The 16,536-nt window shown below is 42.9% G+C and overlaps 1 protein-coding gene and 1 long non-coding RNA gene across 4 annotated transcripts in view; one reads left to right on the top strand and one right to left on the bottom strand.

Annotated features, from left to right (window-relative positions):
- Positions 1-356: 356 nt before the first annotated feature.
- The window catches only part of tnrc6b (trinucleotide repeat containing adaptor 6B), a 27,349-nt gene continuing 11,169 nt past the window's right edge, over positions 357-16,536 (bottom strand). For 2 of the 3 annotated variants that reach the window (XR_005204609.1, XR_005204610.1), the window contains exons 6-17: positions 15,776-15,940; positions 15,323-15,531; positions 14,915-14,989; positions 13,774-14,001; positions 13,441-13,560; positions 13,108-13,233; positions 10,491-10,661; positions 9,437-9,556; positions 9,139-9,343; positions 8,731-8,899; positions 8,441-8,587; positions 7,132-7,270 (exon numbers count right to left, since the gene is read on the bottom strand). Coding sequence is in view for 1 of the 3 variants with exons in the window: in XM_037754337.1 (XP_037610265.1) it covers positions 2,262-2,832; positions 4,349-4,488; positions 4,678-4,745; positions 5,093-5,305; positions 6,756-6,848; positions 7,127-7,270; positions 8,441-8,590; positions 8,735-8,899; positions 9,139-9,343; positions 9,437-9,556; positions 10,491-10,661; positions 13,108-13,233; positions 13,441-13,560; positions 13,774-14,001; positions 14,915-14,989; positions 15,323-15,531; positions 15,776-15,940 (2,963 nt within the window). In the remaining 2 variants the exon portion in view is untranslated. Of the gene's footprint in view, positions 2,833-4,348; positions 4,489-4,677; positions 4,746-5,092; positions 5,306-6,755; positions 6,849-7,126; positions 7,271-8,440; positions 8,591-8,730; positions 8,900-9,138; positions 9,344-9,436; positions 9,557-10,490; positions 10,662-13,107; positions 13,234-13,440; positions 13,561-13,773; positions 14,002-14,914; positions 14,990-15,322; positions 15,532-15,775; positions 15,941-16,536 lie in introns of those variants that run through there. The other variant, XM_037754337.1, reaches the window with a different exon arrangement.
- LOC119479106 lies at positions 7,152-7,927 on the top strand. The gene is made up of 3 exons (XR_005204611.1): positions 7,152-7,289; positions 7,869-7,877; positions 7,916-7,927. It is a non-coding gene; the product is annotated as an uncharacterized LOC119479106 (long non-coding RNA).

Below are 16,536 nucleotides of genomic sequence, written 5' to 3'. Positions count from 1 at the left end.
ACAGTGGGATGGAGATGGGATCAAAAGAATCCGGGACTGCTCCAGAATTTATGCAGCGTTCACCCCAACATGAACTTTTCCAGCACTGCTAAAGAGATTAACTGTTTCAAGGCAAGAGATTTTTAATCTCTTTATTTGGGTGCAAATAATTCACTTTAGTCAACCAAGTCACTGCTCCATTCACTATGTATTGAACAATGATGCATTGGCAGACAGTCCTATTGACTTCACAGTCCCATGGCACAGGAATAACACGTGAATTAATAAGATGGTTGGCATTTAACGTGAAACAGCAAGGGGGAAAATGTGCCCGACAACGACTCGCCGCACAGATCAAACAACAAACCACTACAGACTTCAATTCAACCTTTATTATCTTGTTCTTTTCTGCTTTAAATTAATTTCCTCTCCTTTTTTTTGTAACATCTGAAATAAATGAAAACATCCCGAACAGGAGTGATAATAAAGACTGACTTAATTTAAATTGATACATAATAACAAAAACAAAACAAACAGTAAAACATAACAGGTAATGTCTTTAACGTGTCTGTAAAACACTGTTCCAGCTCAGCTTGGTATGGTAGGATTTTGGCATCTTAATAGAAAATGCCTTCAGTTGGTTGCTTCGTCTTAAAAACTAAATATTCTCTTATTGCATTTGGCAGAAAAAAAAAACACAAACAGGAACAAAATGCTGCTAAAAAAAAACAAAAAACACAACTTAAGAGACGTAATGCAATAGTGCCAATGTTTTTGAACTTTTTAGCTATTACAATATCCAGACAGTCGAGCACGCAAACATGTACACGCATCCACAAACGCACCCTTTCTCTCAAAATGTAAGCTGTCAGATTAACATCTATTCACTTCCCTGACTGGAGCAGATAAGTGTTCAAAAGCAAGCACACACACACGCACACACACACACACACACATCTCATGAATCTCATGGACAAGAAAGAAAAAAAAAAAACATTCAACATTGTAGCAATAACACAGACACTCCCGATATCATTATTATCTTCATCACATCCTCCTCCATTCGGTCATACTGTCATCACTCCTTTCATGCACACACAGGCAGGCAGGAGGGCACCTTGTACAGCGAGTAAATAAGTGATCATCATTAACATCATGACAATATATAATAACCAACTTGATTTCTCGAGTAAGAAAAAATACAATAGCGAGGTCAGTGTTTTGAAGGGCAAAAAAAAAAAAAAAAAAGGACATCTCTGAATTTCCACAAAGTTTCACACATTTCTTTTTTTCTTTTAAAACAGAAAAAAAAATGATAAACAACTGACGTACATCAACAAGGAGATACAATTTTGCTTGTCAAATATAAGAGCAGTGTGTAACTGATGGTGTGAAGGCTGCTGACATGGCGGGCGGGCGGCCGCTGGTTGTTAGCCAAGGCCACTGCTGTTGTAACATTTAGTCGTCCTGTGTAGTTGTTGTGTTGTAGCTCTGTTTCAAAAAAATGGAGGGATTTGTGGAGGATGTTTCAACAACAAACCCAGAGGCATATAGTGCAAGTTTGGCTAATGTTGTTTCTGTTTAGATTTTTTTTTTTTTTTTTTTACCCTGGGTCCCATGTTGATGGCATATTTCCACCAAGGTAGAGGTGTTGGTAGGTACCTACTAAAAACGCTCTCCTTTTCCAGATCTCAAAAAGGTTGCTGATCGTCCATTTGACTCAGTAGTGTGGCGCCATCCACAATTTTCTACAAACTCCAGATATCCTTCCCCCACTCTCAAGCTTTCCGAACATGAGAACTTAGAAGTACGCCAGCCAGGTCTACGAGGGCTCAGTCTGCAAGTCAGAATTTTTGAGATTCGACCATTAAATAGTTATACAAAAAAAGAAAAAGAAATCGTGGCACACTAAAAACAGCAATAGCTAAACTTGTTGACGTGTACGACTCTGGCTGAGCCTGTCTACAGTGCATGCCTGAGCGATCGGGTCTCTGAATGCAGATGGTGGGATTTTGGAGTAAAAAGACAAAGAGCTATCCAGTTGAGTCCTAAAGAGTTTAATGGATTTCACCTTTTTTCCCCCGGTTCAAGTTTTACTGTTGTCTTCATTTAAAGTTAAGCGGTTTTTGATGTGTGGATATAATGTGTGCATGTACTGCATGTAGCCTGTGTGTAGTATGAGTGTTGGGTAATTCATGTCATCTCTATGTGTAAATAAATACAGAGCGTGACATGTGTATTACAACTTGGGTGTAAAATGTGTGTGTTTGTCAGTCGGCCCCTTAGATGGAGTCAGCCCCCCCGCCCAGCAGGTCCCCTGGCAGCAGTGAGGCGGGGCTGCCCATCTGGTGACGGTCGTCGAGTGCCGGGGAACCCCATAGGCTACTGCTGGAGTACCCCGCCCCGCCCATCCCTCCCCACAGACCCTGCCTTCCGGCCTCCACGCCCCCGGCCCCTCCGCCCACCCCGGTCCCGTTGCTGCTCCACTGGGCGAAGATGCCCAGCCCGGGCCCCTGGGTGGCGGACTGGTCCGATGAGCTGCCTGTGCTGTCCAGACTCTGCCACCCGGAGCTGGGGGGCCCGGCTCCTCCGTTTCCTGCTCCTCCAGCCACGGAGCCTCCTTCTACTCCTCCTCCTCCTCCTCCGCCGCTGCTGCCTCCGGCTCCGGATCTATCGCAGCTTCCTCCGTTACCGTTGGCCCCCGCTGCGGAGGAGGCGGTAGGCCCGGAGCCTGCAGAGCCGGGTGTGGTTCCTCCGCTCCCTGCTCCTCCGGCCTGGGAATGTGCAATGTAGCGAGCCACATCCTCCTCGCTCACAAACTCCGCCAAGATGGTGGTGTTACCCAGAACACACCTGACACAAACAGAAAGTCCGTCAGTCACTCTTTAATAGTGAATGGGTTTTAAAAATGTTTATAAAGTAAAAAAACAAAAAAAGAACTACAATGAGCGATTTACACTGGGTTTTACAAGAAATGATACTGTAAAATTGTTATGTGATACAAATGATTGCATTTATTTGATTCTATTTTTAATAGAACAAATAGATTTAAATTGTGTTCCCATCTGCGTTCTGTTAAATTGTTTTCAAATGGAAACGCCCACTCAGACGTAGCAAAAAAAGCAGTGACGTAGATTACCAAAGTCAGCTAATCAATAAGGTTATGAATAATGCAAACGCTAGCTGAGTCAAAATTAGCTGTGCTAAGTTTGGAGTTATATGTATACTAAAATTAAAATGACTGCTTTTGTGAATTGAGTCTGGTGGCTTTGAAGACAGCGCTATAACGGCTTCAGTTGTCCGTAGGAAAGGGCTGTCTGATTGTGAGATAAAGCGTCTGTGGATGGGTGCAGCAGAAAAACACATTTTAGCCACCTAAATAAATTTCTTTTTATATCAGTTTAAGTGTTCCGACGGGGAAGCCGTTATATTGCTGTCGTCAAAGCCAACAGACCAGACTCCATTGACAAAAACAGTAATTTGACCTCACAGAACACAGGAGTCGCTGGTCTACCGCTGCATCGATCGGTTAGGTTGTTTGCGTTATTATGTGACTTTCAGATCTGAACTAACGTTGCGTCCACAGCAGTACATTGCTTAGCCTCCATGCTGGTACTCCTGTCTGCTTCTCCAAACTGGGAGCATGCCGACCGCCATCTAACTGTTACTGTATGTAACTTTAATACACTGACTATAAGGATGTATATAAACTGTACATGTAGCAGCGTCATCATGCAGAAACCTACGTCAGGTCATGTGGGAAATTGTTTTTAGAAGAGCTTGCTGGGAAAATAGCATAACGTACATACTACTTTGACCAAAATTTGAATGTTTGAATATGAATACATGAGGGACAACATTGGGAAGCTACACAATGATATAAAAACCTAAAAATAATAATAATAATAAAGGACCCGCCCTTCAATAGTTACGTATTAGTAGTAATGGTGAATTGATTGAGGTTTAACGGTAACAAGAAGCTTCATACCATACCCACAAACTGTTGTAGCAGTTAACAACTTGAAATTTACTTCAACTTTAATTACAGTGCCTCCCACAAGTCAGTGTACTTTAAAAGTTAGATGAGAAGATCAATACCATTCTTATATCTTTATATAATTATTGAAACTACATCAGCAGATGGTTAGCTTAGCATAAAGACTGGAAATAGGAGGAAACAGCTAGCCTGGCTCTGTCCAAAAGGTAACTAAATCCACCAGTACCTCTATAGCTCAATAATGAACATCTTGTTTCTTTGCTACAGATTAAACAAATGAGATATGTTTGAATTCTTCTGGTTTTAGTTACATATTTATCATACAGATATGAGAGTGATATTATTAAGATGTTATCAAAACAACAAACTTACATGTGGAGTGCGCTCTGGGCCTTGGCTGCCTCCTGTTTGGAGCCGTAGCGAATCAGAGCGGTGCCCTGGGTCAGGCCAAGGTGAAAGGTCAGCAGAGGGCCGTGCTGCATGCAGATGGTCCTCAGAGTAGAGCCATCAATCTGCAGGAACATACCAGATAGACGACGGTGAACTTAAATAGTGTGATGCGTTGAGGTATGAAATTCAGAGTTTCCATGTGGAATTACTTTTTTTGTGCATGCATGATCTTTACAAAAAACATTAAAACAAAACAAGTACTCTGTTTTCCCCCCACAGTAGTTGTTTTTGTACAATGTGTCTGTGTTTACCTGTGGCGTGAGGTTGCTGAGCACCAACCAGCAGCTTTCCCGAGAGCTGCCGTCACTCCAGCTCGAGGCTGCAGAGAGAGAGCAAACAGAAGAAGAAAAAAAAATGTGAGAGAGTTTTCCACATTCCCTATAAACACAATCACACTCTGTTCTTCCCCTCGGCTTCACAGATGTAATAAATGATGAATGACTTTCCCTGCTGCTTCCACCGAGGCTCGGCTTCTCTTCCAAATCAAATATAAATGACTCTTAAGTTCAAAAGAGCACCGTGTTCTAGCTCGGCAATCAGAGCAGTCATTTTATCTCCTGTGTACATTTAAATCTGATGAATATTTCATCAAGCGCTGTGCCCTAGATGAGGAAAAAGGGACAACATTGTAACCAAAACAGCGTGAAAAATGCGTCGGGGCATTACCAGTGGTGCTGGAGCCACCGCCCCAGCCCCGGCCAGCCAATCGAGGGGCTCCTCCAGACCAAGGGGAAGGCGATGGCTGCTTTTGACTAGCTAGTCCTGGAGGAGGGCGGGACAGCTGGGACATCTGGCTCTGGCTGCTGCCGCGGTTAGCTTTCCAGGACTTGTGTCCGATGGGCTCTGGGGGCCAGCTGGTCTTGTAGTCTGTGTACTTTGCTGTAGGGTTACAGAAAAAATGAATGAGGGTCTGGAGGGGTTGTATACTGGTGGATATAATATCAATATGTAACAATAACACCACTGTAATCAAGAAGAACTTTCAACAGTTAGGACAAAGACAAGATGACGTCGCAATAAGACGAGTGTAATGCTGCGTTCACGAGGACTCGCGTGAGTTTAATCGCTGGGATCACTTGTGTTCATTCGCATCACTCGTGCTAGATGTGCCGGAGAAGAACGGGGAGGCTTACCTCATGTAGATACTAACAATGTTTCATCAACCATGGCTGAAATAACCACTATTGTGGCTTTGTACATGTTGTGGAAGTCCCAGATACGTAGGAAAACCAAACGCCGTCATGTCACCGAGCTGTATGAACCCAAAATGGGCTTTGATTTAATTGCAAAAAACGGATCAAAAGGATGCCGAAATAACTGCATGATGATGCAGATATGTAAGAAGTTTGAATTCATGCTTTGTCAGGTCTGTCCGCAAGATGACGAGCAAACAACTTTTGAAATGCTTGTTTTTTCGGATTGATAAGTGCCAGGCTATGTTAACATTGTAGCCGCTCCATCAACACCCAACATAACGTCATTCTAGGCATAAATACGGCAGCGACGCTGTTGTGACATCCCTAGTTTATACACATGAATTGTGCGTAATTTGCACAGTGTCCGTCACACTATTCACGGCGCCTGGCACGAACTCACACCTATTTGCTTCTTTGCATCAGCTTTGTATGTAATTGCGAAAAGTTTGCTTTGCGTTTGATGTGAAGATTGCTCACAATTTACAGTTGTTAAGATGTAATGTCGTTATGTCCATCTCTTGAAGGCTTCTCCTACATGTACTGTGGCTTTCTCTTGTTTGACATCATCAAAAACAACTTGAATCACTTATAATACTGCATCAAGCATACACTTTTCCAGCATTACAATTATCCAGCCTGTTGAAGCACATTTTGTAGATGGTGCATGTGGTCCACTTTTAACTGCAAACTAGCCAAGCCACTGTGTTCAAGTTATTGTGTCTCAAGTGAGTGACTTCAGATCAGGACACAGCTGAGCTAACAAGTACAAGTCACATGTAAGTTGTGACTTGTATATCATTCAGTTATATACAAAAATATTTGTAATACATCAAGACAGATTATATGTGAGGGACAATCAGAAACGGGGCAGCGACTAACGATTATTTTCATTAGCAATTAACCTGCTGATTATTTTCTCAATCGTTTCATTATTTTATCTCTGAAATGTCAGAGGATAGTGAAAAATCACAATCATGTTTGACATTTGAAAAATGACTTGAAACGAATAATCAATGGCCAAGTTACAGATTATTTCTCTCAGAGGTTGAGTTATGAATTAATCGACATTTCTAATTGAAAGATAAAGCAACACCAGCCCAGAAATGAGATGGTGAGTGTTTGTGTGTGGTTACCTGAGTTGTGTGCGTTGTTGAGGGGACTGTCTGAGGCACTGTAGGGCCAGGCACCAGGTGAAGGCAGCAAGGTGTTGAGGGGAGGGGTGGAATCTGCAAACACGTCAGTCAGTCATGAAAATATGTCTTACAACTATTCCAACAGATAACAAAAATATCTATTTTGTTTAATCTGTATGCAAAGTGAACACAAAGCAAACTTATACAGAACTAAACAAAATGAAAAAATATATAAACACAATGAAACTTAGAAAAATATGTTCCCTTCTGCCACATGACAAGAAAAACAACTATAAAATATAAAAGGTAAACTAACTAACTGCACACCGTATGGTAGTGATAATGAGGCAGTGGAGCTGTTAAATGCTTACCAGTATTGTCTTGTAACAACTGGTGCTCAGTATCATTAAGGTTGGGGGACACTGCGTTTCCCATCATGCTCCCTGGGGTCATGTAAGGGTCAGAGTCAGGGTCGACACGGTCGATTCCCTTCCAGGGCACGCCAGGCTGGAACTCTAGAGAAGAAACACACATGTGGCATGTTAAACGTACAATGTGCACATCTGGCCTCCAAAAAATGAACTGACATTATCAACAGAATGTGAAGAGGTTACAGTTTTGACGTTACGTCAAAGACGTACTGTAAGTGTTGCAGAGGTATCTACTGAGATTAGCATGCTAACTAACTACCCCCGTCCCGTTCTTTGTTGTAATACCACTTGTTCCACGAGAGGCAATAGTGAGTCACTGTCGCGTCTTTCCATGTGCGTTTTGTAGTAGTATGTTTATAGTGTAGTTTAGATATATTAAATTCAAAGTGAAAACGGCTTGCAACCTCGCCCCCACCGCTGCTGGGAGGCGGCTTTGCCGGGAGTACATCGTCTGGCGGCACCGGAAGGCGGACTGAGCTTCCGTTAACAGTTAGCTCGGATTCAGCTAGAGCAAACCCCAGCAACTTGGTGCTGATCCCGGGGGACCGCCCTGCCTCCCCGCCTAATCAGCAAACTTTCTGTTGCTGCCGTTTCACAGCTTAGACCCAGCACTCCACCGGCCCGCTGAGACTTTTGGCGCTGAGGTTTTCGCCTGCCGAACACAAGCCGCCACAGCAGCTAGCTGAAGCTCGTTCCCTGGAGCCGCCGCACGCTCCAATCCTGGCGAAGCAGTCCCCCGTCGGCGGTGAGGTCGAAACAAAAACACAAGTCGTTCCACTGTCTCTGCTACCCCGGACCCAAGCCAATAAACAAACTATGGAAACGTTACACGGACCGCACAGCCCCTGGTTAGTGGCACAGTAAACACAAAGATGGCTTACGTAAACTATAGGCCAATGCCATACGTGAAGATTATAAGATAGCAGAGTTATTTTGACCGGCTCTCGGAGTTTCAGTAGTTTGGTTGAATTTTACATATTCTTGCTCGCTGTTATTTAGTAGTTGGCTTTTTTTATGTAACGGATGACTGTAAATTTAGATTGTATGGACCCAGTAGTAGAGGTGAAATGCTGCCCCCTATTTCTTTGGAGCAGGTACACGTTGCACCTTTAAAGTTAGAGAAAACACATTCCCAAACTGTTCTTCTCCTTGATACTAAAACATAGAAATTATTTCTTCTCCTTTTTGTCTTATATTAAACCTTGTGGGATCCTTTAGCTCAGGTTATCACTTTAACTATAACTATTCACTAACCAGGGGGCCAGCTGGGCGTGGCGGTAGGCTTGGCACCCATCTTGTTGCCAGGGGTGCGATGCCAGTTGTCTCCCAGCCCGTCTCCAACCATCATGTCATACTGAGAGTAGGGCGAGCCCCCCGGCATCTTCATGGGGGTGACGGGACCTGGAAGGTGATGAGAATGTACGTTACATCACTGAACACCAGATGGGTTCACTAATCACCGTAATATGTGACTTCACGCCTCAACACCCTCTCATTGCACGTCTTATCAAACATTAGTAGAAAATAAATAAATAACATCTCACCGTTTTTTGTGGAATGCGTTCTCAGGTGAGGAGGTGTCTGGAGAAGAGTGTCCTTCCATCATCCATTTGAAGCGGGACTGCTGAATCCCCAGGTCCTTCATGCCCCCAGGCACCCCCACTACAGAGCCGCCCATGTCCAGACCGGGGAGGTTCACTCCAGATCCAAACCCTGATCACAGGACGAGACAAAGGGAAACATTTTTAACATTTATCTAGCTCTATCTAGAAACCTAAAAATAACATGGCAACCTACTCTAAATTCATCAACAGAAAAGTAAAAGTACAACATAAATCACAGTGCTAAACAAGTATAACTAAACCTGCGATCTCTGGGAAATGTAGTGCATACACACTACATTGGAGGGAGCTTTTTATTTTTATAAAACCAGCGTAGGAACAAGCGCTCACCGGAATATGGTCCGAGATTTTTCTGGTGCATGTCGGCCACAGAGCCCACCAGGCCTTGGTGGGGCAGGGAATCAGCCCCGGGCAGTTTGGGACCCCCTCCGACACCTCCACCGTGGTGGGATGGGGAGAGTTTGGAGCTGCCGCCTAAACCTCCGACCTGCTGCTGCTGTCTCTGCTGCTGGAGCACCGCCATGATCCTGGCCAGCTGAGGACACACAACAAAAAACAAGCAGTCAGCAGCTGGAAGGAGTAAGAAGGTAAGAAGTGACAAAAAAGAGTGAGTGATGTTTGTGTGTACCTGTTGAGGGTCAGCCTGCTGCCGCATGTTCGGTGGGAACTTCCTCTGGTTTTGCAGCAGCTGCTGTTGCTGCTGCTGTTGCGGCTGCTGCTGCTGCTGCTGGAGGAGGAGCTGACAAGCCTGAACAAACACAGGCAGAACGAGACAGAAAAAGACACAAAAGGAGAAGTGAGACGGGACCACAGAGACAAAAATGCACTCAATTTTCAAGCTTTGCACTGGACAAACCCACGTGTCAACCGATTTTTTTAGCTCCACTGGGAGGTAATCCTCATATCTAAATATTTGGGCAGTGAGTCAGAACTGAAGTAAAAGTTTGTTTCACAAAAATACATTTGTATTTAGGGCTACAACTAACGATTATTTAAATGTCAATTAATCTGTTGATTATTTTCTCGATTAATCGATTAGTTGTTTGGTCTATAAAATGTCAGAAAATGGTGAAAATTGACGATCAGTGTTTCCTAAAACCCAAGATGACGTCCTCAAATGTCTTGTTTTGTCCACAACTCAAAGATATTCAGTTTACGGTCATAGAGGAGTAAAGAAACCAGAAAATATTCACATTTAAGAAGCTGGAATCAGAATTTATAAAATTACTCAAACCGATTATCAAAAAAGTTGGCGATTAATTTAATAGTTGACAACTAATTTATTAATATTTGTATCACAGAATTTAGTAAAATTTGTGGTTTGAAATAAGTGTGATCCTACCATAACAATATCTAAAGATATTTGATGATGACAGTGTTCTGACACTGTTTCGATTTGGGTTTTGAGTATACTTTTAGGGAGTAATTCTTAAGCATCAGTAAATGTGAGATGCAGGGGGAGTCATTTGTTGACATTTACCGTATGTGTATATACACACAATGTACAATCATCTGTGAAAACTATTTAAACATGTCTCTCTCTTTTCCTACATTTTTATGAAATGTCCAAAATGTGCAGGACTAAGAGATGATCTCAGAATTTCTCCATATATTTCCAGACTCAGCAGACCTGTGATGGAACTCTGCAGTGACTTTCAGAGATAAATAGTGCTGCTTCTCACCAGCTGAAACTGGATGTGAGGTGGGTAGATGCTGCTGAGCATGGCAATATGCTGGGGGGACAGCTGTGGAGGGAACACACCTCCCCCGACTCCTGCCACTCCTCCCACGCCGCCAACACCCCCCACGCTCCCGCTGGGAGGGGGCATCTGCTTCAGCACGGAGCCTGGCACCTGGAGTCAGACACACAATGGCAGGCAGGCACACCTGTTACCACAGAAACGCGTTGCTGCTGTAGCCACTAGCAACCCCATTAGCTTACTGCCTCCCCGATTAACATTGATTCGCTTTCATGTTCTCATTAACTGTTGTTAACAAGTGCCTCGACCCGAGTGACTGAATGGAATCGATTCAATTCCTGGAGAAGACATGCGTTTCACTTTGTATTCTTTAGAAGTAACATGATCAATGTTGTCCTGACGAGAGATTATGCGCTCTAGGGACCGCACCGACTAATAGACACAGCCAGCAGCAGACCACGCTGTGTATGCTCATAGACATAAGAATCAGACTATTACACACAATATCAGGAAGTTCACTAAAAAAAGACAAGTCTGTGAATTACGCAGTCGACCCTTTGCATGACCTGGACATACTGTGTTGATCCCACATTGAAGCCAGCTTACAAATAACGGTCTCTCCACCATCACCTCACTGCAAGTTTTCACCTTAAAAATCAATATATGTGAAGTGCATGGAGATACAAGTGTCATCAAATATATGACAAAAGCATTTTCCCATAAAATAGGAGTTACCAGATGATCACAACAAGAAGAGCCACAGACATTGCCCTCACAAGCACGACTGTAGAGTAGAGCTGACCGATAAATCGTATTTTCATCGTCATCGCGAAATGAACACACACGATAAACACATCCCAAAAGGCTGTCTGAAACGCGATGAATAAGAAATTATTATATTTAGGATTACCGAAACCCGTTATTAAACGGGCCGCGGGGCTAAAGACTGTAGTATTTATTATCACGCTGCAGCATCTCCCTGCTCTGCCGGAGCTCTCTACACACAAAACACACAACAAAGTCAGTGAACAGCTGATCAGAGAGGCCGCGGTGGAGACGAGTTGACGAGAACTACGCTCGTTACTGTAAGTAAGTGCAACAAAACGTTGCAAGTGTAAAGCCAAGATACGTTATCGTTACACCTGTTCGACAAGCATAAACATGATGAAACAGTAGGAAAGCGATATTTCAATCTGCTCGGTGATGCGCTGTTGTTGACAAGGGGTGCGGACTACGGAGCCTCCGTGTTATTAATTTATTATCTTCATAAAGTATAGGAGCAATGTAACCCTCGGATACACAAGCTAAAACAAAAGCTGGCAGTAGGCTATGTAGTCTAACTGTTTAGGTTAGTTTGCCATGAATCTTGTAAACTTATCTGTTGGCTGAGACAAAGCAGCCCCTCTTCCCTCTACCAGCGGTAACAGTACCTGCAGTGGTTCACATCAGCAGAGGGAGGAGGACAGAGGACAGAGGACAGGAGGAAGGACTGATACTGACTGATGTCAGTGTTCTTCAGTCTTTATAAACTTCACTCAGTATTTTCATGTCAGGAATATGCTTTATTTTATTAACATTTTAGATTTGTTTCCAGTGAGATATTAATGAGTTTATAGTGACTTTGCTGTTATAAACATTACTGTTGCTGCTCTAGAAACAACATTTAGCCTAGTTAGAATTAAAACATATCTTTATGTATAGCTAATATGCACACTTCAATATTTGTTTATTTATCGCAAGTCATATTGTCATCACAATATTGAACAATGTTATTGCACATCGCAGATTTTCCTCATATGGTGCAGGCCTACTGTAGAGGTGGGCATTGCAGCAAGTTAAACTAATTCACCCGTCGCTAAGCCCCTTGGTTACTCCTGCTAGGCCTGTCAAAGTTTCGCACCCGCCATGTCAATATGGTGTTTTCAACGATATCAGTGAGGATATAATGGCAGATTTTTGGAATAATCGTTCTGAAATATCGGAGAGAAGTAGACAGAAACCATATGCATTTGAGAGCTATATTCACAGTAGCCTATAGGCTAATTTGTCGGAGGAGTATTGTGAATTGAAATCGAGGGAAAAGCTCACCGGTCCTGATGCAAGGGTCAGACACTCCGGCTCTTGACAACTCACATGAAGGACAAAACATATACGGGAACAACATTTTTCTTGCACAGCAGGGTAAGTCAATATATTGTTTGTTTTAAGCTAAGTTAATGCTTAGTTTTAACTCCCAAAGCTTTCATTATCTTATATAAAACAATATTTTTTTCCATTTGTTTAAAGCGTGCCTGGATATGGGCCTCACAAATTAATAATAAATATAATATAAATAAATATAATATATAATAATATGAAAGCTTGACCGACCTCCTGTGCCTAGTTACGGTTGCCAACGTAGGATTGGACAGTAGCCGTTCTAGGGAGGGGCTTCGTGAAGGGTCAATTTCCAAGATTAAGTTATTCTGCCTTTAATTGCTTACTTAAATACGACTCACGCCACAACTAACAATGTTTAACACCAACAATCAACCCACTTACTTCACGAAGACAGCTGGGAAGAATACTGACCGCAGAATAAAAGCAAAAGCATTAGTACCTGAGGCGACAGGAACTGATGAGGCACTTGCGCTCGTATCCCTGGGGACTGGTTTATGGGTGGGACACTTGGCTGGTGTCTTGACTGAGCCATCCCTCCGCTACTGCCAAAGATACTGTGACCGCCCTGTGATCGAAGATGGAGAATTAAACCTTGAATGACCCATAACAGTGGAGAAATGTTGTATACATGAAAAACAAACAGACAACATGACAGACTGGAGGAGGACAATTTGGGGGTATAATTGTATGATTATCTTTCAAAAAACGAAAAAACTACAAGAAGCTAATGTAAAAAATGGCAGGACAGAAACAAGAGGCGCGGTTATCTTACTTGTCTAAAGGGAATAGTGTGGTTGAAGAGGGAATGGGGCTTGTAGACAGTGGGTGGTGAGTACAGAGAGCCATGACCCTCCTCCCCAAGGCACCAATCCTGATTGGTCAAAGGCAAGGTCTGTCACAGTGACAGCCAATGGGAGACCAATTTGAGTGGTGGTGAGGGGGGGGGGAGATGGGGGAAGATTGAGACAGGGAGGAATGGGGCAGACCAGGAAGAAGAGGTAGAATCACAAGAGGAAATAAAGAATAGTAAGAAAGGACAACATGTTATCTAGACATGAGAAAGACATAGAAGACACAGACTGCTGAGGTGGCAGTGAGGCATTACCTTGTCATAGTAGGACCCAGCATCCCCAGGTGCTGCCTCTTTGGATCCAGGTTGACGATAAGCCATCCCCCCTCCTGGTCTTCCTCCCTTCCTCATGTCTCCATTGTAATCGTTCATACCCATGCCCATTCCCATCCCCATCCCCATGCTTCTTTTCTCTGCATCCATCTTCTTCTCCTGGTGGGAACCCGGAGCCAGGTCAATGTTTGGGCCACTGGGGTCATCATTCTGACAAGCAGGAAAGGCCACCATCATCATCATGACCATCATCATTATGAACATCATCATGTAGGAAATAACCAATCTGTTAAACGGCTGTACATTTTTGCTAACAACTGCGTGGATAGCGTACAAAACAAACAGGGATAGACAATATTTTTAAGCAATGGCACCACGGGCCACTAAGCCCCTACATTTTTTGGCCAAAGTACATTTTTGGTGGCCCAAATGTAAATGTGGGTAAAAAAGAAAAAAGAAAAAGCAATTTACCGCAACTTAGCACAGCCTTCCTTATCTGTGACGTTAACACAATGAAAATATGTAATCATCTATTCAAATTGAAAACTCAATTTTTTTGTTCTCTCAGTCTCTTAGTGCACGCACTACAAAAGATAGTCTATCTTTTTCACATAGAAACTCAGTTCAAATGATTAGGAAATAAATGATTGTATTTTTTATTTAAATATTTACTTTGATTTGCATAAGTAGTTTTAATTACGCTCTTTAATTATCCACATTTCAACTTCACAAATCGTCCATGTGGCACTTTCAAAGCGAGTGAAAACAGAGCGTCTGACAAAAGTTAAGTCGCGCTGTGCAGTGCTGCATTGCTCGCAGCAAGTTAGAACACTCAAACACGCAATCAAACTGATTTCATCGCTGACGCTCGCTCGCATCATATTCAATATACAGTTTATGGTTAGAACACGGACACCGTAATCTCATTGAGATACGCAGTCCCATTTTCAAGAGAGTCTCGATGAAACTTGGTAGCGGATATTTGGTAGCCACAGAGTAACCTTTTGTGGCCACAGGCCATGGTTAATGTCGAACTCTGACAAAGCATTTGAAAAGGAGGAAAGTTTTGACGTTTCCCTGCCACAATAACACTTTACAAATGCTAAGACGTTATTTATCTTACCAGCAGCCCCATGTTAGAGAACTGTCTGTTGATGGGGCTCATCCATGACTCTCCTACGCCAGCCTTCATTGGACCCTGAGAGACGAATACAAAGTGATTAGACAATGATTTCTCAAGTTCTACAAGGGTTTTAACTGAGAAATTATAATTTAGATTAATGCAATAACATTGCCATACAAAACCAGTAGAAACAATTTTTACAACTTTCCCAGAGTGGTACGAATTTATACAACTTATTACCTTAGTTCACCTGAGCTTATTTCTGAGACAACCATGAGATCAAATAGTGGCAAAGTAGCGGCATAAAATACATCCATGCCTTAATTTGACATAATTTGTCATAATTCAAAAAACAAAAAGTTACATTTTTGTGTTTTTCCTTTATCAACATTTATTTTCCCCACCCACCTTGCTGCTGGGCTTTTTCCCAGGGTGGGTCTGTCCCCAGCCCCCATTGCTTCCCTGTCCCCAAGACGAGCCGCTTCCCTGGGAGCCGGCGCTGTTCCACATGCCGCCGCCGCCTCCGCCTCCCTCCTCCTCATCCTCCCAGCTTGAGTGACGCGAGGCAGCCACAGGTCCCTCTTTCTCCCCCCAGGCATCTTGCATAGACTTTGAACCTGGAAGAGAAAGGGGTCATACTGAATATCACCATCAGACTGTGAAAAAGCAATTAACAGATCTGAAACTGATAGCAATTTCTCTGTTTTCTAAAGATGGCAAATGCAATGCATCTGCCATCTTTAAGTTAACCTGGCAGAAACAACACAATCCTCAAAATCAGATTGTATGGATATCCCACGGATAAAATAATTGTCAGCTGTTTTCACCACATATGCTTTAGTTTTTATTTGATTTTCTAACCAGATTTGATGGGGTTGGGAGAAGGGTTTCCCCAGCCCGATGTCTTCCCTCCAGCATCTTCAGGATCTCCCCAGCCAGTAGGGGCGTCAGTAGTCTTTCCCCAAGCTGTAGTGCCGGTGTCTACTGTAGGACTAGTTGGAGAAGTACCACCCCAACCTGATGAACCTGCAGACACACATGGACAACACAGGTTACGATGGAGGAAGCTGGTAGAGACATGCAGGCTGAGCTGGCACTAAGTTTTGTTTATGTAGTTTGATGTCACCTCAGCTGTTGTGTTTGTTTAAAGAGCAATGGCGAAAGGGCTTTAAAAATGATTAGCAAAGGGCTAGGGCAACTCTCTTCCTCACATGTACTTTTTTTTATGAGTTATTGGCTTGATGTGGTGGTTCTCTGCAGTCACAGTATTACCCAGAGAATAATCACTGACAGAAAATGTGTTTTTACTAGGGCTATCAATTGATTAAAATATTTAAACGCGATTAATCGCATGATAGTCCAGGATTAATCGCAAATTACCTTAAAGGGAGTTTTGTCAAGTATTTAATACTCTTATCAACATGGGAGTGGACAAGAGGGTAAATATGCTGCTTTATGCAAATATATGTATATATTTATTATTGAAACTCAATTAACACAAAATAACGACAAATATTGTCCAGAAACCCTCACAGGTACTGCATTTAGCATAAAAAATATGCTCAACTCATAACATGGCAAACTGCAGCCCAACAGGCAACAACAGCTGTCAGTGGGTCAGT

Source organism: Sebastes umbrosus, chromosome 20, assembly GCF_015220745.1.
Source record: "Sebastes umbrosus isolate fSebUmb1 chromosome 20, fSebUmb1.pri, whole genome shotgun sequence".
NCBI classification, from domain to species: Eukaryota; Metazoa; Chordata; class Actinopteri; order Perciformes; family Sebastidae; genus Sebastes; species Sebastes umbrosus.
The sequence above is the reverse complement of the archived record's forward strand: the minus strand, read 5'-3'. Positions and strand labels throughout refer to the sequence as shown.